The sequence below is a fragment of the Pelodiscus sinensis genome, chromosome 26 (assembly GCF_049634645.1).
Source record: "Pelodiscus sinensis isolate JC-2024 chromosome 26, ASM4963464v1, whole genome shotgun sequence".
NCBI lineage: Eukaryota > Metazoa > Chordata > Testudines > Trionychidae > Pelodiscus > Pelodiscus sinensis.
Window position 1 is genome coordinate 13,910,177 of NC_134736.1, and position 20,516 is coordinate 13,930,692.

The 20,516-nt window shown below is 59.1% G+C and overlaps 1 protein-coding gene across 1 annotated transcript in view; it reads right to left on the reverse strand.

The window, feature by feature from the left end:
* SNX19 (sorting nexin 19) overlaps positions 1-20,516 on the reverse strand; it is a 46,057-nt gene that overhangs the window by 18,716 nt on the left and 6,825 nt on the right. Inside the window, exons 5-8 of the mRNA XM_006122288.2 lie at positions 17,953-18,083; positions 15,973-16,069; positions 15,188-15,338; positions 11,060-11,189 (exon numbers count right to left, since the gene is read on the reverse strand). Of these exons, the coding sequence (XP_006122350.2) occupies positions 11,060-11,189; positions 15,188-15,338; positions 15,973-16,069; positions 17,953-18,083 (509 nt within the window). The remainder of the gene's footprint in view (positions 1-11,059; positions 11,190-15,187; positions 15,339-15,972; positions 16,070-17,952; positions 18,084-20,516) is intronic.

Sequence of the window (20,516 nt, forward strand, 5' to 3'; positions counted from 1 at the left end):
CCGAGGGGCCTTTTTGATTGCGGTGCCCAAGAACTTGAGCGGCCACCGGCCTCCGGTCTTACCTGTGGCACCCTTTGCTGGCCCAGTCCTGGACCTGCTCACAGCTCGGCTACGGCCCCTCACTCCTGACCGGCTGCATTCGCCCCTGCTCCAAGCTGGGACGTCCCTTTCCAGCGGCACGTGACAACCATTTCCAGCCCTGACGGGGGAGGACAACGGCGGGGAACCTCAGGCCCAGAGGCTGGATGTGGCCCCAGCTTGCCTGGATTCAGCCTCCGAGGACTCCCCAGGCATTGGGGACCCTGCGCTGGCACTCCAGCCTCCCCGGTGTCCCTCCCCAGGGCCGGAGCACACAAAATCTACTAGTCTGCGCCCCCAGCCTCTGGGACGGGAGGGGGACATGGGGAGGGGGGTGTCATCCCTCTCCTCAGGTGGGGGCCCTGCCGGTGAGGGGGTTGGTTGGTTGGTTAGTTTGTCGCATCTCCCTCGCGTGCGGCCCCTGACTGCAGTTTGGGCAGCTCAGCGGCCCCCGACCCAGAAATCTTTCCCGCACCCCCCCACCCGCTCTCTTACACATCCCTGAGGTCTGAGCCCTGGGCGGGCCATGGAGAAGGAGGCAGCGGTTCTATCGCTACAGCAGGAAACTGAGGACACGCCCTTCCCCCGTGCTCGCTGGGGCCTGGCTCGGACACCCAGCGAGCCAGGAGGGCACGTGGAGTCAGGCCGGCTGAGGCTGTGGACGGTCACGGAGCCAACCCCGAGCGCTGTTCCTGGCCGGCCCTCCCACGGCCCCTTGTGGCCCCCTCGCCCTCCGGAAGGAGAGGAGAAAGCCTTCCACGGAGCCCCCAAGCTGCAGCACGCCCCCTCCCGCACGGCGCGGATCATTCTGGGCAGCGCTCCTCCGTGTGCGGGTCCCGTCCCTGCCCCCCCGCACCAGCACCAGTGTCTGAGCCCCGCCCCACCCTCCCGTCCCCCCGTCAGACAGGGCAAGGCCCACAGCCGGGGAACCGCGGCGCAGGGAGTCTGCGGGGGGAGCAAGGAACTGAAGTCTCCAGTCAGTGCCCTAACCACTGGACCACCCTTCCCCCGTTGGTCACTGAGAAGAGCGCTGGGAGCGAACTGGACGAGGGAGAGGCACAAGGGAGAGGGGATGGAGAATCCAGCTGGGACACGGTGAAACCTTCCCATTGCTCCTGGGTGCAGGGCAGATTTCAGCCACGGGCCGGCTTCTCCCCTCCATCTGCTCCGCACGGGACCCTCACCGCACGGGCACTGCCTGCACTGGGGCTTGTCCCCCCGCAGAGCCAACTCAAATCCCCTGTGACGTCCGCTGCCCCCCCGCCCGGCGCACTGGGGCTTTTCACCCCAGCTGGCCAGCCCAGGGGGGAGACTGGCCTCTCGCCAGGGCGTCCGTCCCAAGGGTCTGTGCACCGAGACGTAGCCTCTGTCCTCTCTGCAAAGCAGGCAGGCTGCAGACCAAGTCAGGGCAGAGTCTGGCCTCTAACCCACCCTCCCTGCTGGGTCACTAGCCCAGGCGTAAAGCCCCTCTAGGGCAGTCAGAGGTGTCCGTGTGGGGAGGGAAGGGGGCTAGGCTAAAATCCAGGAGGAGCCCGGGCTGAGCGTGCCGGGAAGACAGACGCTGGCTGGAGAGGCGCCCTCTGCGGAGACAACTCCAGGCTCAGCTCTAAACACTCTTTGCGTCCACACGCCACGTGGTCGATATGCAGCTAGAGACCGTGGCAGCCAACAAGCATCACCCCCGTCAGTGGCCTGCCCTGGCGCAGCTTTGTCATCGAGTGACACACAGGGGCGAGTGCGCCGTGTGAACGGGCTCCCTGAACTGGCCCACCAGTTTGTCTTCCTCCGAGCGCTGTGGGTAGTGGATATCCGGACTCCAGCTGCCCTCCTCCTTCCCTCAGGGCAGTCGCGACGGCCCTGGGCATGCTCCCGCCCAGCTAGATCTCCTGCCGAGGCATTGCGGGACAGCTGGCCAGATTTTCCCAGGATGCCACGCACGGTGGGCGGTGCGGCCGTGCAAGCTTGGCAGGCACGTGGGCACCACGGGAGCAAACCCAGCCTATTGTAATGGCACGTCCTCCCACCACGTTTCCTCACTCTCGTGTGAACGGCGGCCTGGCCCTGTTCTCAGGCGACCAGTGTTGGGGAGCCAGCTTTCCAGTGCAAAGTCCCGGGGGGGGCTAATTAAACCAGCCACGCAGCTGAGCCACAGCCCCCAGCCGAGATGCGGCGTGGAGGTGAAGCCTGACGGGGAAGGCGGCCATGGAGGTGATGGCAATTTATTGGTTGTCCTGGTGACCAGGGGCCTCATTCTTCACGGGGACTTTACCTCAGTGGGGAGCGACCTCCCTCGTGGCCAGCTCCCAGGCCGAACCGAGGGGCAGGAGGGGAACGGAACAGAGCCTGGCTGGGAATGGGCAGCCCCAGGGCAAGGCCTGTGTGAAGGCCGAGGGGGAATCGTACTCCCCACCACCAAATATTCATCCAGGCGGCCGGTACAAAGGGCCACTGTCTGAAGGGAGAATAAATAAGAGCTGGAATACCGTGGAACCAGGCAGGGTCCAAAGATGCTGCAGCTGCCCCTGGGGCCCGCAGGAACCCAGCCGGGAGGAGGACGCGCCACGAGGCAGATAACGGGATGGGTGTGTGGGGAGGAGTGATGTTAAGAGACTCTGGCCTAGCGGGAATAAAAAACCAGATAGCCCACGGATTCGGGGGGAGGGAAGGCAGCAATGGAGAGCTAGAGCACAGGCCGCTTTCTGAGAAGATGGGTGATTTCTCCAAAGTACATTCTTTAAAGGGCACTGCAAGAAAGAAAAACCATGGCAGGGCATCCGCGGTCACAGCTTCACGGCTGCGAGCAGGGACAGCGCCCAGGCGCACCTGCTCCAGGGCCGCACGTCTCCGTGGTCAGACTAAGGGAGTTTCCACCAGCAGCTTTTTAACCTCTCCAGGCCTCGTACCACTGGAAGGGGAAGTGGCCATGCGCACAGGCTGGCCGTCTAGCCAGTGGAAACTGGGCTCCTGCCATACAGGTGGGACCCCACTGAAATCAGCCTGAGGAAGGGCAGAATTTGACATATGGTGCATAACACTCACGTGTGCCCGCGTGTGCACACACACACACACACACACACACACACACACACACACACACACAAGTTTTGGACTCAGCCCTGGTGGGTGGACACGTCCAAGCAGAGTGGCTTGCGCAGTGTCCCACCAAACACAAGCCTCTCGGTGGCCAGGTGTGTCTAGCAAAGCAGGAGGAGACGAGGCGACAATACAGAATACGCCAGGGCCCTGTGGAAGCGGGGGCCGCCAGTGGTATCCCCTTGCGCCATGCCTGCACCCCTGCCGGCGTCAAAGGTGTCCAAGTCACTCGAAACTAGGCCACTTTGTCAAACCCAAAAGTCTTACGAGTGTGACGGCCACCAGAGTTCGAAGCATGACGGGTCCGTGTCGGCACCACTGTCGTGTCTCTGGCCTGGTGAGGACACGCCGGGCATGCTCAGGGGTGAGGCTGGCACTAAGGAGAGAGGGGGATGGTCTCGGGTGGCTCCACAAGGTAAAATCTGGAGCCATGAGACTCAGCGAGTGAACGGCAGGTGAGGTCTCTGGACGTGGGATGCAGGGAGACTGATCAGTTTCCCCAAAGGATGCAGGGCCCATCCCACCATTTAGGAGATTTCAGACTGGGCAAAATGCCTCAGACCAACGTATAGGAACAGTGCGGTCCTGGCCAAAGAGAATGGCTAAGATGCCAGCCAGTGGGAGGCAGGGATCCCTCTCCAGCGTCCATCAGGGAAATGAGATGTAGAGGTCCAACTTCTTCCAGCTCCCAGGAGAGAAAAGACGGAGACACAACAGCATCACGAGTCACCGGCCTCAAGCCCCGGAGCATCCATCCACGCCCCAGACATCCCCAGGCCTCATCCTGGGGCTAAATCCAACAGCCCAGATACCGCCTGCAGGTCTGTGCGTGTGCGTCTGTGCGTGCTGCCTTTCACACACAACTGGTTGACCCCACACACCGACTTGACCCCCTTCCCTCCGCGCCCCCACCCACATGGATGTCCCAGGCTGCAGCAGAGACCAGGCTATGGTACCACAGAGCTGCGTTGGGGCAGAGGCCTGCGTCGAAGGCTGCCAGCCTTGGGTTACTGATCTGATGGCAGGAAATGGACAAAGCTTCTCCCCGGCCCTGGGCTAACTCTCTAGACACCCATTGAATACTCGCTGGTGCCAGCAGGCACCGTGAGCCTGTGTCGAAAGCCTGGCTCCCTTGGGAAGGTCGTGCAGCCATTCTGCACCCGAACCGGAGCAGATCCAGGAATCCACCTGATCGCAGGGAGCTGTCCCACACTGCAGAGTCTGGGGTGTTGGGATCTGGGAGCCCGGTAGCAGGACTCTGACCCCTCCGGTGCTCCGTGCGGCCATGCAGCCCGGCTCTCCCTCCATCCACTGACTGCTGCGAGTGCAACTGCAGCGCAGGCGGGTGGAGCTCCGGGGGGAACCCAGGCTCCTCGTGCTTTGCAGAGGACGGAGCTGGCGGGCTTGGGGACGGAGGCCTGGCCTTATGATTGGGTAGGTGTCTGGGGCAGCTGCCGCTGCAGTTGCTTGGTCATTGCTCCCGTGAAGCAATTCTACCCCCCGGCCTCGATCCCCACGGGCCATGCTCCCCCCGCGCCAGCCCAGCCTAGCCACACGAGACCCTCAGCTTCACGCCCGCCCACCCTTCCCAAGTGTCACCTGCCAGAGGACGGCAGGTTGGCCAGCAGCGCCCCCTGGTGCCCACCGTGAGAAGTGCAACACCCGCCACCCCTCTCCACTCTGCCAAGGGGAGGCAGGTGGCATCTGGAGAACAAAGCTGAATCCGATACTTCCCCCCCCGCCAGGCCTGAGGCCCCCCCAGCACAGGCAAACTCACTGCTGGCTAGAGCTCACCCCCGCCAGGGAAAATTGTGGAGAGATATTGCAACAGGACGACGGCAGGTGAACACAAGCACCCGCCCTGGGCATTTCTCGCTAGCACTTCCACTAGCCAAAACCCCCAAAGTTCTGTGCCAGTTCCCTCGCTCACCCGCGAAACAGGCCCAGTCCTCCTCCATCCGCCACAACGCTCGTAGTCTCCCTGGGAGCGAGGGGCCATTCGACTCTCCCCCCGCACAGACATGGCTGCGACGTAGACTGAGACCTGGCCAACTCGTGTCACGCAGGTTTGTCCCAAACACCCTCAGATGGCCACAGCTTCCTGTCCCCATCAGCCCGGCCTGGACTCCTGAGGCACTGCACCGTGGGCAAAGACCGCAGCGCGCCGGAGCCGGGCTGGATGTGGTCCCGGCGCCCCGTGCGTTAGACTGGGAGTCAGAGGCCCCGGCTCTATTCTCTGCTCAGCCACTGCCTCTCGCTTTGCCCGTTTTCCCTCCTGCGCCTTCTCTGTCTTCTGCTCATAGACAAAGCTCCTTGGTGCAGGGGCAGCTTCTGTTCTGTACAGCACCTGGCACCGTGGGGCCTTAGCATCCGTTGGGGCCTCTATGTGCCTTGCAATATAATCATAAAAGCCGCCCACCACCCACTGGACACCCCTCCCCCCTCACTGGAAATTCCAGGGCTCACCGAGAACTTTTCAGCCGAAGCATGTGAGGTTGCAATTTTGCGGCAAGTGAAATGACTAGAGGGCTGCACATTTTGCTGCTTCTACTTCAGGTGCACACCTTGAATTCCTTGCCCCCCTCAAGCTGTGTCTAGCATTTGAGCCCTCTATTTCAGGGCCCCCCTGAAACGCCCCCAGCCCCTCCCTCTTGCTAGAGGCTCTGCGTGGTCCCTCATTCCCCCCTTCGCCAGAGTCCCCCGGCTCAGAACTAGATTTCCCAGGGTCTCAGAGCAGCAGCTCCAGGATCTCAGACTCCCCTTGGGTCTGGCTCTCGGATGGATCCAAAACCGCCCAGACCCTGTTTCAGATCCTGGCTCAGAAGCCAGCCGGAACTGGAGAACCAGCAACGGACATAATCCACAGCCGGAAACCAAGCCCACGAGGCCACCAACATCCCGACTGCTGGGAGGGTGGCAAGGGCTGCCCATCTCACGAGATTCCTGCCACGTGGCCTTGCCAACAGCCTTGCTGGGCCACTGGGCAAGGTAGAGGGGGCCCACTTGGTGCCCCCGGAAGGAACGGAGCCTCAGGCGGAAAGGGTGGGACTCCCTTGACCCTTTTGCCCTCTGCTGCCATATGGAGCCTGCAGATCGCCAGCTCATGAGACTCCAGTGCCGGTGAGCCCTGTCAGCCACTCCCTTGACTCTCACTTCCGACCTGAGCACTGCCTGGCTAGCCCTGCTCACCAACGGCCTACCTAGGCTGCCTCCTGCTCCTCTGCGGTGCACAAACAGGGGGTGTTGCTCCCCACAGGCAACAAAGGCAACAAAGGCAGGGAGAGAGATCTGGAAGAGCCACCGGGGCACATGACCCAGGGAGCAGCAGGACGGGGGATGCTGATCGGCCATCCGCGCCGGGGACGCCTTTTCATTTATTTTACCTCTAGCTCTGTGCCCTCGAGAAAGCCCCGTGGCACCCGGCAGCGGCAAAGCTGACTGCCCCTGCCACGTCTTCCCTGAGAAACCCACACGCTCCTGAGCCCCAGCACGGTCACCACATGCAAGACAGCCAGGGTGTGACAAGATGCAACCTCTTTATCTGTGTGCGGATAAAGCTTTTGTGAGTCTCGGGAAGGGTCGGGGGCCGGGGGGCAGCTCACTAGAACGGCTTACGGCCAAAAAACATCCCCAAATCCCCAAGAACCAGTGATAGAGATGGAAGGTCCGTGGGGAATGTTCAGATCTGGAACCAGAGGGGTTTATACCCAGTGTCTTAGAACATACGAATGGTGAGACGGGGTCAGACCAATGGTCCATGGATCCCACTCTCCCATCTCCAACAGTAACACAGGGACGGTGAGCATGAACTCTGCATGCTGGGAGCGTGTGGCACAGGCCCCATCGTTGTCCACCCCTTATATCCACATGGCAGCCCTATTTCTGGCCCACAGCATCCTCTACTGGACCTGTGGCACCCACACTGGGCGCCCAATACTCCTGCCCCCCAATCCCGCTGCTCAGCCCACCCACGCCAGCAGCCCCTCCTGCAGTCGCACTGCGTGGTCCCTGGCACGGTGGCTTGCCACATCTTTCGTCCCAGCGCCAGGGGCTTGCGGCGGCCAGTCTCCACCCGCTTTGTACTTGGGCGCCTTCGCCTGGGGACGCGGAAGCCACGGAGAATCGTTCAGCCTCCCCCGGTCACTGCGGAGCCGCAAGAGGGGGCTCCCACAAACGCCACCGGCGGAGACGGAGGAGGCGTTTTTAGAGGCAGAGCAGAGACATTATCACCAAGAGGAACCCGAGGGAGGGGAAGAGTGTCAGGCTGGGGGCGACTGGACGTCACTCCCATTGGCTGTTCTGCAGGACATGCGATGGTGGGTCCCCAACATTCATGGGATGGCCGCAGCCTAGAACCGACCGCCACAAACACCGAGGCTGTGTCTACACTGGCGCGTTCTTGTGCGAAAACGGCCGCTCTTGCACAAAAACATGCCGCCTGTCTACACTGGCCGCGCGTTCTTGTGCAAGTAAACTGATGTACTGTAGAAAATCAGGGCTTCTTGCGCGAGAACACTGACGCTCCCGCTCCCGCTCAGGAAGAAGCCCTCTTGCGCAAGAGCTCTTCCACAAGAGGCCAGTGTAGACAGGCAACATGAATTTCTTGTGCAAGAGCCCCGATGGTTAAAATGGCCATCAGAGCTTTCTTGTGCAAGAGAGCGTCTTCACTGCCGTGGATGCTCTTGTGCAAAAGCACATGCCAGTGTAGAAGCTCTCTTGTGCAAAAAGCACATGCCAGCATAGACACTCTCTTGTGAAAAAGCACATGCCAGTGTAGATGCTCTCTTGTGCAAAAAGCACATGCCAGTGTAGACGCTCTCTTGTGCAAAAAGCACGTGCCAGTGTAGACACTTTCTTGTGCAAAAGCACGTGCCAGTGTAGACGCTCTCTTGTGCAAAAGCACATGCCAGGGTAGACGCTCTCTTGTGCAAAAGCACATGCCAGGGTAGATGCTCTCTTGTGCAAAAGCACATGCCAGGGTAGAAGCTCTCTTGTGCAAAAAGCACATGCCAGCATAGACACTCTTTTGTGAAAAAGCACATGCCAGTGTAGAAGCTCTCTTGTGCAAAAAGCACATGCCAGCATAGACACTCTCTTGTGAAAAAGCACATGCCAGTGTAGATGCTCTCTTGTGCAAAAAGCACGTGCCAGTGTAGACACTTTCTTGTGCAAAAGCACGTGCCAGTGTAGACGCTCTCTTGTGCAAAAGCACATGCCAGGGTAGACGCTCTCTTGTGCAAAAGCACATGCCAGGGTAGATGCTCTCTTGTGCAAAAGCACATGCCAGGGTAGATGCTCTCTTGTGCAAAAGCACATGCCAGGGTAGATGCTGTCTTGGGGAAGAGTTTCTGCACAAGAAGCTGCCAGTGTAGATGTAGCCCGAGTGAGGCCTGAGCTTACATGCCAGGAAGCGGATGTCTCGTTTCCAGGAGACGCCGCCACATTGGAAAGTGAGGGGTTCGTGTCAGGCTGACCTTGACGTGACCAGGCCAGGCCAAGTTCCTCTTTCCCAGGGTCCCACAGACAGCCCCCACCTCACCCGTTCCTGGACCCAGCTTCTGAGCCCAGGGCATGTGGCTGGGCAATTGGTTCGGAGAGACCCAGACGAGGTTCCCCTAACTCTTCTCCCCCAGCTAAGCTGGAACTCTGAGAGCAGCCCAGATCTAGGCTGTCGCACAGTGCCCATCACCATGGCGTCGGGGTGCCCGTCCCTTTGACCCAGAGGCAACAAGGGGACAGCGTGAGGGCAAGGAGGGGGACGCGGTCACGGTGTGTTCCAACTGCCCAGCCGTGTGTTATCATCGCACTGACTCGCCCACTCCAAAGGGGACTGCGATTGGCAAAATGTTTCCATCCTGCACTGATACCCCAGGAGCCAGGACCAGCCCCATCTCTGCTCCCCCGTGCAGACAGCCCCTGTGCACACCCTTGCTGCACTCCAATAGGGAGGACTCCAGCCCCCTTTCCTCCCTGGGGGCTGGGAACATTTTTGGCTGCCCCAAGGGAGGGAAGAGGCGGTTTCACAAACGAGGGGCATGGGTCTGGAGCAGAGCCCAGGGCTTGTTTACAGACACGAGCTGAGCAAGCGGCGAGGGCTGTGCAAACTGGAATCTTCTCTTGGCTCGGGGTCCTCTCCACTCCCCGCTGCCCTCTACCCCCACCCCGCTTCTCCTAAAAAGGGCCCCTCCGTGCTACATAATGGGATGCGCCCCGCACCGCTGCAGCCAGGCACCCATGTCCTCCCTTTTACTGAACAAGACCTTTTTCGGTCATCTAGCTTCCCTCCTCTCCTGTCCCCTTGCCATGAAACTGACTATCAGGGGAGATTTATAGCCCCTGGCTCCAGCCACAACTATTCCAGCCATGGAGAGGCGGGCTAGGAGGGCGGGGAGGGATATTTCTAAGAGAGGAAAGGAGGGGAATTGTTACAAGCTAGCAACAGCCTCTGGCATAGGACACTTGTAATTGCAGGTATACGCTACAGCAGCTGGTGCAGGTAACGGACCGAGAGGAGGCTCCAGGAAGGAATGAGAACCCGCTGCAAGTCACCACGGGGGGAGGCAATGCCACGGACACAAAGAAATGGAGATCGCCAGCCTACTGCTCCTTCGCCTTCAGAGCCACCACGCAGCTTGCGCTGCTCCCACGGAAACGCCGGCGCTCACCTCCCACAGCAGAACAGCCTCGCCCCTGCTCTCTCCCTACCCCGGCGGTCATCCCACGCTGGGGCTCAGCAGCACCGAGGGGCCTAGCCCACAGGGCCCAAGAGAGCCACCAGAACAGCAAAGAGAGACGTCCAAGCAATTGTAGGTTGAACCTCCCCAGTCCAGCACCCTCGGGGCCTGACCGGTGCCGAACCAGAGAATTTGCCAGACCACGGGAGGTCAATGTTGTGAGGCAGCATCGCTAACGCTGCCACCGCTTGCTGGGCTCTTCGGGGGCATTAGAGCTAAGGAACAGTACGGAGCCCTGGCAGCCAGGACGGGTGGCTGTAAAGACACTTCATGGGGCCATGGGAAACGTGGCCATGCCCATGCTAAGTGAACATCCGGCTAATTCAAATCATGTGTCCCCTGTGGCAAGGGAGATGGGGAGAGGAGAGGCAGCCAGGCAAACGCCCCCTGCCCCCCTGCACGCAGCAGGAGCCCTGTTACCACAGGACTCAGAGCTGCAGGACACAGGGCGGGTCCAAGCAGCCTAGCTCTGCACAAGAAAAGCGAGCGCCCGGGCCCGGTCCTGAGCGAGCCAGCCTCGGGGAGGTCAACAGCCTGGAGCCTGCCACAGCACGCTGCCCAGGGACAGTGGGTTCGTTCCTTTGCGGGCCATCGTGCAGGGCAGAGCTCCGGCCAGCCCTCTGGGTGTCAGTGGGGGCCCCTTCCCCTGGGATTCTGGGAGACTAATGCGTGTGGAGATTCGTAGCGACGACCCTCCACTGACTCCCCTCGTATTCCCCCGGGGCAGCCGCTGCGCTTTCCTTGCCCAGATGAACCCACGGCCCTTGGAGAGCACCCACTGGAGAGCCAGGGAGACGCCTCCCCTGGACATGCTGCCCCACACCAGGGACAAAGCGTCCCACTCCAGCAGCCTGAGACCAGCGTTCCCTGTAAGCTGAGCTCTTGGGCAGCCACCCAGGAGAGATTCCAATGGCCCCCCGATGATTAGCAGCGCACAGCTGGCAGCAGGTCTTTCTGCCGGTGGTGCACAGCCGCACATGCCTCGGGGCACACAACAAAATTTAGTCTGCACACGCATGGAAAAATGTAGCGGTCACATTGCCTGGGCCCTAGTGCTGTGGCTCGGTCCTTCCAAGGACCCAGGGGCTGCATGTGCCAAGGGAGGCGGCTCAGCCCTCTTCCCCCGAGGACGGGCAGCACTGCACTGCTCTTACCTTTGGATCAGGGACCCGAAGAGCAGGTGCAGCACCTTCTGCATGTTCTCAGTGCAGAGCCAGCTCCAGTGATCCACCATCAGCAGATGCAGCAGGTCCAGGGCCGTGTCTGCCAGGGGCGTCTCAGAACCTGCCAGGAGATGGCGGGGGGCGGGGGGAAAGAGGGGTGTGAGAAAGCCGGCTCACACCCATGTCGCTTGCTGCATGGAGCGAGAACGCAGCTGTGCAATCACAGCAGGATCCCTGCACCCCGGGGGGACAGGTGCCCGTCCCTATGCACCCCTCGCCCCCAATGACCACCTCTCAAGACTCCGGCACATGCCCAATGCTGCTGTTTGCCTAGAGACATGCCAGGATATCCCCACCCTCTGCTGGTTCCCCTGGCATCTGCACTTCCTTCCAGCTCAGCCCGGACATGAGAGCTCTCCCCTCCGCAGCCCCTGCCTTCCGAAGCACCCGCCGGCCTCCCTCACCTCCGATCCCACCCCAAAGGGCCCCTTCTCCTGCCCACAGCTCCCAGAGCGGCCATGGGAGATGCACACTAGGCCAGACCCCCACCCCCAGTTGCGGGCGTGGGGCAGGCTCTGCGGCTCCAGCGCCTCTCAGGGCCGGGTTGATGGGAAAGCCCCCTTGCACTGTGCATGTGGAGTCACCCCTTCCCATGTCCAGTGCAAGAAGGCTTGGGCCGGGCCACCAGCCAGGAGCGGGGGAGAGCAGCGACCAGCAAGGCATGCCAGGATTAAGGCTCCATCGCCCGACAGCCCCGAAACAGACAAACAAGGGGCCCCGCAAGGAGCTTACAGGCAGAATGATACGGGCAGGGGGGGGAGATGGTGATTCCTGGGGAGGAGGGGCGGGAGCGCTGGAGGCGGACAAGGGGGTGCGTGCAGGGGGTGGGTTGAAGGACCTTAGGCTTGGAGACGCGTCCCCGGTGGAGGGGACGATAACGCATGGGGAGGAGACTGGGAAAAGCGGGCGGAGGAGACCTGAGTGGGGGTGCCAGCTATGGGCACGGGGCAGGAAGGGGCTGGAGCTCAGAGAGGGCAGCCCGGCTGGAACTGGGGCAGGAAGCCGTAAGTGGCTGGAATATGGTCTCGTGGGGAAAAGGCGCGTGGGGGAGCTTTCCCCAGGCCTGCGCCTCACTGCTCCCAGCCAGCTGGTGTCCCAGCGCTTGGCTGCCCCATTAGCAGGGCGGGGCTGCCACCTTGTGGCAGGCCCTGCTCCCTGCATGGCAGAGGTGCAAACCCAGCGCAGCCGGTACCGGTGCAAACGCACATCGGTCAGCAGGGATGTGCCAGCGTCTGCCCCTCAGGCTCCCTAAGCAAACCGCGCAGCAGCCGTTCTCAATTGCAGGTGGTCTGTCTAGAGAGCTCTCGCCCCCTGGACCTCAGGGCACGCCGCGCAAGGGGCAGGCCTCAGTTTCCCTGTATGCCAGGGGGCCAAACTGAAGGGCAGGTTGCAAACCTGCAGCTTCCCCCCATTGTCCCCGTCTCAGACCCTTCCGCAGCCAGAGCAGGGTTCGAGTGCTCCCGCCGCTGCGTGTGCTCAAGCGGCCGCACACAAGGAGGGCAGACAGGGCTTTCGCTTCCACTCCTTGCTGCCTGGGAGCTGTCCCCTCGCCCCACCAGGCTGGACACGAATGGCTTGCTAAGATGGGTGGGTCTAAGCACATTTGGCCACCAGCAAGTCACGGGGATGATTTCCTTTCGTGCTTTACATTCCGCTGGGGCTTGGATTCCCCGGCAGGCGCTCCCTGTGCGCAACCACCCAGGCGGTGGGGCAGGACAAGTGATCGGGAATTAACCTTGTTTGCTCCCTTCACGCCCATTCCCCCAGCCCATGTCACTGGCCGGCCAGCCTCGCCGTGCCCCGCTCCTCTGACAGGTCACTTACTCACAGACATGGCCCCTGGCCTTTGGCAATCCTTTCACAGACATTCCCCTTCTCCCCAGACCGTTCCATCCCTTTGCTGCCTCCAGGCCTGGTGATAAGTCAGCCTCAGTTACGCAAAACTTCCAGGAGAGTTCAGCCAAGCACAACCCTCCATGTCTCGGCTGAGCTGCGCAGACCAGTGACCTCAGACCGGGCAGCCAGCGGTGCTGTGCATTCGCGTTCATTACAGGCAGGGTGGGGACCACTACCTACGCGGAAGGACGCCCCCCACTTCCTATAACGCAGCCGTGTGTTCAGTTGCTTGTAATGTCACCAAACTTCAACCGTTTCTTCTGTCGTCTTCTAGGGTCAGAGTCGGCCTCGTGCTGACATTGTTGGGAAAGTTTCAGCTGAAACAGTTTGGCCGCCGCCAAGGACAGATGAGGCGTAACATTGTTTGCTTGTGTTCCACATATTCTTGCAACTGCTCTGCTGACAAGCTCTTTCTCTTGGAAAAGACACTTGAAATGCGGCAGAGTGGGGGAGTCACCGTAATGGCACGGATGTGCCTTTTGCTCCCATTAAATCCATTCAAATCTGGTCACGTTCCAAGTCTCTGAAAGCAGGTTTGAAGCTGTGATGACGTGTCGGGGTTCCCCTGACTCCTGCACCCCCGTAGTGGCACGGACAGACTCCACCAGCCAGTAGAACAGAGGGAGTTTATTGCTTCTCCAGGATACAGCACAGCACAGATGTAATATGGTTATAGGGCAGGCCTAGGGTGTCTCAGCCCCCCTTGAGATGGGGAGGACTGGGCCCCTAAATCCCAGCCCCTTGCTTAGGCTGCTTCCTCCATGATACCAGACAGAAACTGCCCAACTTCCAGCCCTGCCCCCCAGCCAGGGGCTGCACTCCGCCTCCCTTCCTTTGTTCCTCTCCCTGGGAGGTAACCGGTCGAACAGGTACCTCCCTGTCCCATCAGCTACTCTGCTGGGCCGTGGTACCGACAGCAGCCAGTGGGGGTCACCCACAGCCCAGGCCTAGCAACCAGCAAGGTACCAACACTACGTCCCAGAAGCGGAAGGGGACTGAGCGACAGCGGCAGGGGTAACCTGAAATCCAGCCCGGCCTAACTTCGGAGGGCTTGACTTCACGACTGTCATGTTCTTTGAATGGAGGGTTGTTGTTATTTTAACACAATATTGACACTCAAATGTGTCCCCCGACCCGCCTCTAGGAGATGCATCTCTCCATGCTCTTCAGAAACATCCCTTGCATCTCAAGAGCCCTGTCGGGTAGGGAAGAGTCATTCTTCCCCGCTTGCTTGGAAAAGAGAAACTAAGGGCCACACAGGTGGAATAACTCCCCCAGGGAAAAACCAAACAGGAGTGCGGCCTCCCGCTCCCAAAGCTCCGTGGGGGCTGCCGGGGGCACTTTCTCCCGGATACGTTCTGTCGCAGAGCGGCCGCGTGCGTCTGCCCAAGCGGTAGCTCTCCAGGGTGCCGCCCGCAAAGACCACTGAGGTTTGAGCATCATTCCGATTTTCTATTACAGATCAGGGTGTAGCAGAGAGACACGAAACAGTGAGCCGTCCGTTCCTCCACTGTCCACCTCCAATGGGACACAGCAGAGCAAGGCAAAACAGCGCCAGGGCACGGCTTGTTTTCTCCCAGCTGCCCTGGTGATCACCGTGCACCACCAAGTGTGAGACTAGGCACTCCCGTTCAGCACGTACAGCTAGAAATACTACAGTGTGTCAGACTGTTCAGTCCCTTCTCGTACCCTGCAACGGCTGCATCTCTCCAGCACCCAGGTAGGAAATTCCCCGGCCCGTTCTACGCTGGATGGAGCTGTGTGCGCCTTTGTGGCTTTGCCGATTGTCGGCCACTAGCTACTATTTACTGCTGGAGTCGCCGTGGGGTCTAGAGACCTCAGCCAGGGGCGCGGTTCATGTTCAGAACAGAGAGAGCCAGCCCCTCGCCCAGAGAGGCACCTCGAAGCAGCCTGGAGCAAGAAAGGAGTTTGCAGAGAGCTTCTGCTCTCGGGCCACCTCACCGTGGCAAGGAGCTGACGGAGCCATGCGCACAGTACCCACGTGGCTCCGGTTCCTCCCTGTGCTTCCAGCGACCTCGCAGCATGGCACCAGAGGGCTCCCCACTATTCCAAGCACCCAAAGCACGGCAGCAAGGGGGCCCCCCAGGCACATAAAAGCCAACCCCTGGGCGCAGGGCGGGGCACTGGTGGGCAGGAACTTACCAGTGTCGTCTTTCTGGCTCACGGCCTGCAGTGGAACGGGCATGGAGCCAGCCCCCTGGTTTTCCGGGGCCTCACCGGAGGACGCCTCCAGCAGCTTCTCCTGCTTCTGAAGGAAGGACCCCATCCCGGGCAGGGACCCGGCGCCAGAGACCTGGGGAAGCAGGGATGTGTCATGGCCACAGGATAAGTATCCACCATAGGAGCAGCTGGCCGCTGCCCAGAAGCCGTAGTCTCTCCCAGCTCCCGTCAGGGCACTCCCTGGCCTGGCCCTGAGCATAAACATCAGGTCCCGGGGCGTCACCGGGGGCAGCCACTGATTGCCAGGGCACGCCGTTTGTCTGGCTGCTCTCGCGTTCTCCCAGCTCTCGATCCCAGCTCACCTGCCCTCAGCAGCAGCCCTGCTCCCCCGACCAGCTCTGCCCATTCATCGTGTGGGGTGCGGTGTGCTGGGTGTGTACAAAGCGACACAAAAGAAAGGGCTGCTGCCGCCTTCGGTCCCTGCAGCCCTCGCTTCCCCAGTGGCTCAGTGAACGCTCGTCCTGCTTGTACGGCAAGAGTCCTGCTAGGCACGGAGCTCTCTGGAACCCACGGAGCATGCAGAAAATAGCGTCAGACTAGCAAACTCATTGCACGGGTGTCCACCTCCAGCAGCAGCTAGCTCTGGGGTCCCCACTGCTCCGCAACCCTTGTCCACCTGGATTCTTCCCGGTCAGCCCTCCAACAGCCTCCCAAAGACCGATGGCCCTGGCCACCGGATCAGCATCCTTGGGCAGGATGGCACTTACAGCGCTGCTGTCCCTCAGCCCATACAGGATCCTCTCGTGTGCTTCGGCCACGCTCAGCACCGGAGCGATTTTACTGGATGGGAACCGCAGCCTGGGCCTAGGGGAAGGGAGACAGAGCAGAGTTTAATGCCGCGTCCTGAATCCGATGCGAGGAGTTTCTAAAGGCCACCTTGTTGGCCTAGGGTTTGCTTGGTCCTGTCACAGAGCAGCGGGCTGGACTCGAGGACTTCTCAAGGTCCCTTCCAGAATTAGATTTCTATAACCAACCAGACAATAAAGAGAGTGAAAGTCCCACCCTATATACACACATGAGCGAATAGCTCTTCTCTTGTCCACTGGCTGACGCGCATACGGGCCCTCCTCCGCGGATCAATTTGTCTTGTTTAAAGAGCTTTCTAGTCAGCGAGCAGTGGTCACTTGTCCATGAGGGTAGCTGGGGAAGGAAAACTCTAATTTCAATATCTGAGTTTGGATTTGGTCCAGGTGTGGGGATTAAGCCCTGCACTCTCCTTACCAAAAGGTCCACCAAAAGCGGCCAGCAGCACAGTGAGCGCAGGGGTGTTTATCGGGTGGCATACACTGAGGCCGTCTACACATTGGCACCCTTTTCCGGAAAAGGGATGCTAATGAGACACTTCGGTATTGCAAATGCTGCAGGGGATTTAAATATCCCCCGCGGCATTTGCATGAACATGGCTGCCGCTTTTTTCCGGCTCAGGGCTTTGCAGGAGAAAAGAGCCAGTCTAGACAGGATCTTTCAGAAAATAAAGATCCCTTATTCCTGATTTTAAGAGGAATAAGGGTATGTCTACACTACCACCCTAGTTCGAACTAGGGTGGTAATGTGGGCAACCGGAGTTGCAAATGAAGCCCGGGATTTGAATTTCCCAGGCTTCATTTGCATGTTGCCGGGTGCCACCATTTTTAAATGTCCGCTAGTGTGGACGCCGTGCTGAGGAGTAACGAGGAGTAACGGTAGTTCGGAATAGGAAGCCTAGTCCGAACTACCTAGTCCGTGCCGCGTGTAGCCGCGCAGCACGGAGTCCGCACTAGCGGTCATTTAAAAATGGCGGCGCCCGGCTTTATGCAAATGAAGCCCGGGAAATTCAAATCCCGGGCTTCATTTGCAACTCCGGTTGCCTACATTACCACCCTAGTTCGAACTAGGGTGGTAGTGTAGACATACCCTTATTCCTCTTAAAATCAGGAATAAGGGATCTTTATTTTCTGAAAGATCCCGTCTAGACTGGCGCTTTTCTCCGGCAAAGCCCCGAGCTGGAAAAAAGCAGCAGCCATGTTCATGCAAATGCCGCGGGGGATATTTAAATCCCCCGCGGCATTTGCAATTCCAAAGTGTCTCATTAGCATCCCTTTTCCAGAAAAGGGTGCCAGTGTAGACACAGCCTGAGGGTTCTGCATGTTCTTTCCTTCTAAGTGTTTACTATCTGCTGTTGCTACAGTCAGCAAAAGCCGCCAGGCCGCCCAGTGATCCATGGCTGCAGTGCGTGTCTATGTACATATGTAGTATCCTGAAAAGGGATGTTTTGCTTCAAAAAACCGCTCTGAACATTGTTTTAAAACCAGATTTGAGGGAATCTTGGCTGGAAAGAACATTCCTTAGCAATAAACAGACTTTTTAATTGGATCAAAAAGCAATCGGCCCTTCCAGATCTCTCAGACTTCTCCATGTCTACAAATGTAATAGCTGGATTACACAACCCTACTTACGGCTTTTGATAGCAAAAGGTTTTGTCAACTGATGTTCCGTTACCGTATATACTCGCCTATAAGCGACCACTGCTCACTGAACAGAAATCTCTTTAAAAAAGAAAAAACGATCCGTGTCGGAGGCCCGGATGCGTGTCAGCATTTCAAAGCACCCAGCAACAAGTCTGGTGCAGCCTTGAAGCATTATTACCCTACGTGAGGCCTATGGATACAGCCCAACAGGCCGTGCGTAGCCTGAACAAAAGTCCTTACTTATTAGCCTTCTTCCCATCCGTCTGGGATTTCCCATCCGCCTCCACCTCGCTCAGCTCGTCTGTGGGGCTCTGCGGCTCCGACCTGGGGAACGCCGTCTTCAAGGTGTCCACGATGGCGTTGACCATGATCTGCGAGGGGTGGGGGAAGCACGGTGGTTAGCGCCAGGGGCAGGAGGAAGATACCACACTCCAGGAAGAGGTGACCCAGCTAGACCGGCCTGGCCTGTAACTGCCTATCGTGGAAGAGGCGGGAGAATTTGGTACGGCCAGAGCAGCCTTCCCTTTGGGATCGGGGGGACCCAGTGCGGCACCCATCACCCGTACTCCTTCAGGGCCCGCCGCTGTCAGTGGGACAAGACATGGACCCAAACTGCGCTCACTGTGGCTTTCCCATAACAGGCTGCTGGTGGGGGCAAAGGGGCAACAGAGAGGCTCAGAGGAACGGATGGGCAGCTCAGACCTCCACTGAGATCCAGTCTCTCCTTCCCACCTCTGCTCCCATGACTGACAGGTGCTCCCTGCCCTAGGACCCGCCCACACTACAATCGGTGGGGAGGGAAGGGGGCTGATTACAGCTTGCAGAGAGAAACCCCCACGCCAGGGGTGATCTAGCTCACTAGAATACCAGCAGGGAAGCTGTGCATAGCGGGCCGCTAGCAATCATTACTCAAGCTAGCTGGAGTACAGCTGATCGGGGTACCTCTGCATGCAGGGCAGACACCTCCCACTGAGCCTCTCCAGGAAATATATTAGAGGGAGCCTCCCTCCTGCGTGGCACGTCCGGTGAAGACCACATCTTCACGCGGCCCTCCTGGGGCAGCTAGGGGTTCAGAGGAGCGGCAGGTGCCCACTGCCCTTGCTTGGGGGTTGGGGCATGCGAGCAGACACTGCAAAGCCACATCCCATCTGGGAGGGGAGGTGCTAGGATCTGAACGCCGCAGCGAGAGCGGGAAAGACCCGGGCTTCGCTTTGGTTGTGTTCATGGGCAGCCAGGAGAGGAAACGTGGGCCGGCATATCAAGTGGGTTTACATTAGCCTGTAAGCTGCTGGGTGCACAGGACCTTAAACTGCAGCTAGGGGACATCAGGAAAAACTTCCTAATTGGCAGGGTGGTGAAACACTGGAATCAATTGCCCAGGGAAGTTGTGGAATCTCCATCCCTGGAGATATTCAAGAGCAGGTTGGACAGACACCCATCAGGGATGGTCTAGACGGTGCTGGGTCCTGACGTGAGGGCAGGGGACTGGACTCGATGGCTTCGCGAGGTCCCTGCCAGTTCCAGTGTTCGGTGATTCTATGACCTGCTCTGAACCGCTTTCCCAGTGGCCTGGATTGTGGGCATCCCACAATGGACAGAGGCAATTGGAAAACTGAGACTTTGGATAAGTCAAGGAAAGCTTCAGCGTGACGGTAGCCGGGGAGGAGGGGCAGGACCCTGTTTGGGGGATGGCTGGTGCGCTGGGCTCTGTGTATTTCTGTGCTCTGGAAACTGAAACAGCCAGGAAGGGTGAGCTATAAAAAGCATCACTCTCATCCATTCAGAGCCAAACACAGTCTGCATCCAGCCAAGCCGCAGCCCTCGTGGTTTGAACAAGCAGTCATGCCCCAGGTGCCCAAGCTGACAGGGATCTTTGAAAACTTTCTATTGCTCTCATTAAATAACACCCGCCAGACTGCCCTTTAACAATCAGGGACTGGCCACCTGATGTAGATATGGAGAACCAGGATATACGAGATGTGAGGTCAGACTACAAGGCAACGTCTAGCATCCCCATTTTACAGGTGGAGAAACTAAGGCACAGAACTGTTAAGTGCTCAAGGTCACACTGCAAGTTAGTGGCAGAGAGGGGAAGAAAACCTATGAGTCCCAATCAATGTTTCATATAAGATAAGTGCTTGGGTGGCTATCCAGGAGAGATTCAGGTCCTGCCCAGCTGATTAGCAGAGCGCCATAGCTGGGAACATGAGTTTCTACCAGTGGTGCACATCCACACATGCCTTGGTGCACATAACAAAATGCATTCTGCACATAGATGGAAAAAATTACAGGAAACATTGGACCCAATTCCTTGTTCTATCTATTAGACCATGCTCTTTTATCTAATTATTAAAATAGCTGGGCAGTAAGGTTTTCTGGGAAAAACACCCTGGGCAGGAGGGGTGTCAGATACCTGAGCTAGCGGTTATGGGTTGTAGGTAACACACGCTGCCAGCTGGGAGGTTTGCTCACAAAGCTTGCGATCCAAGAGACCTGGGAGACAGAGCCCAAAAATGCCCCAGGCATCAGGACCTTTCTGAATCACCACTGCTTGGGCTCAAGAGCTGAGCCGAGTGCTTGCAAGATGGGAGGGGAGGTGCTTCTCTGTCTCCTTTTCTTCCCCCTTCGGCTACCCGCAGTATCCTCTGCTTGGGGGGGGACGGGGACACCAATTTGGGCCACCAATGCTGTTTGCACAAAGCAAGCAAGGGTGGCCTTGTGGTAAGGACAATGGAGTGGTCATTCTGGTGGCCCAGACTCCCCAAGCAAGCCATGCGATATTTCTATGCCTCGGTTTCTCCGCC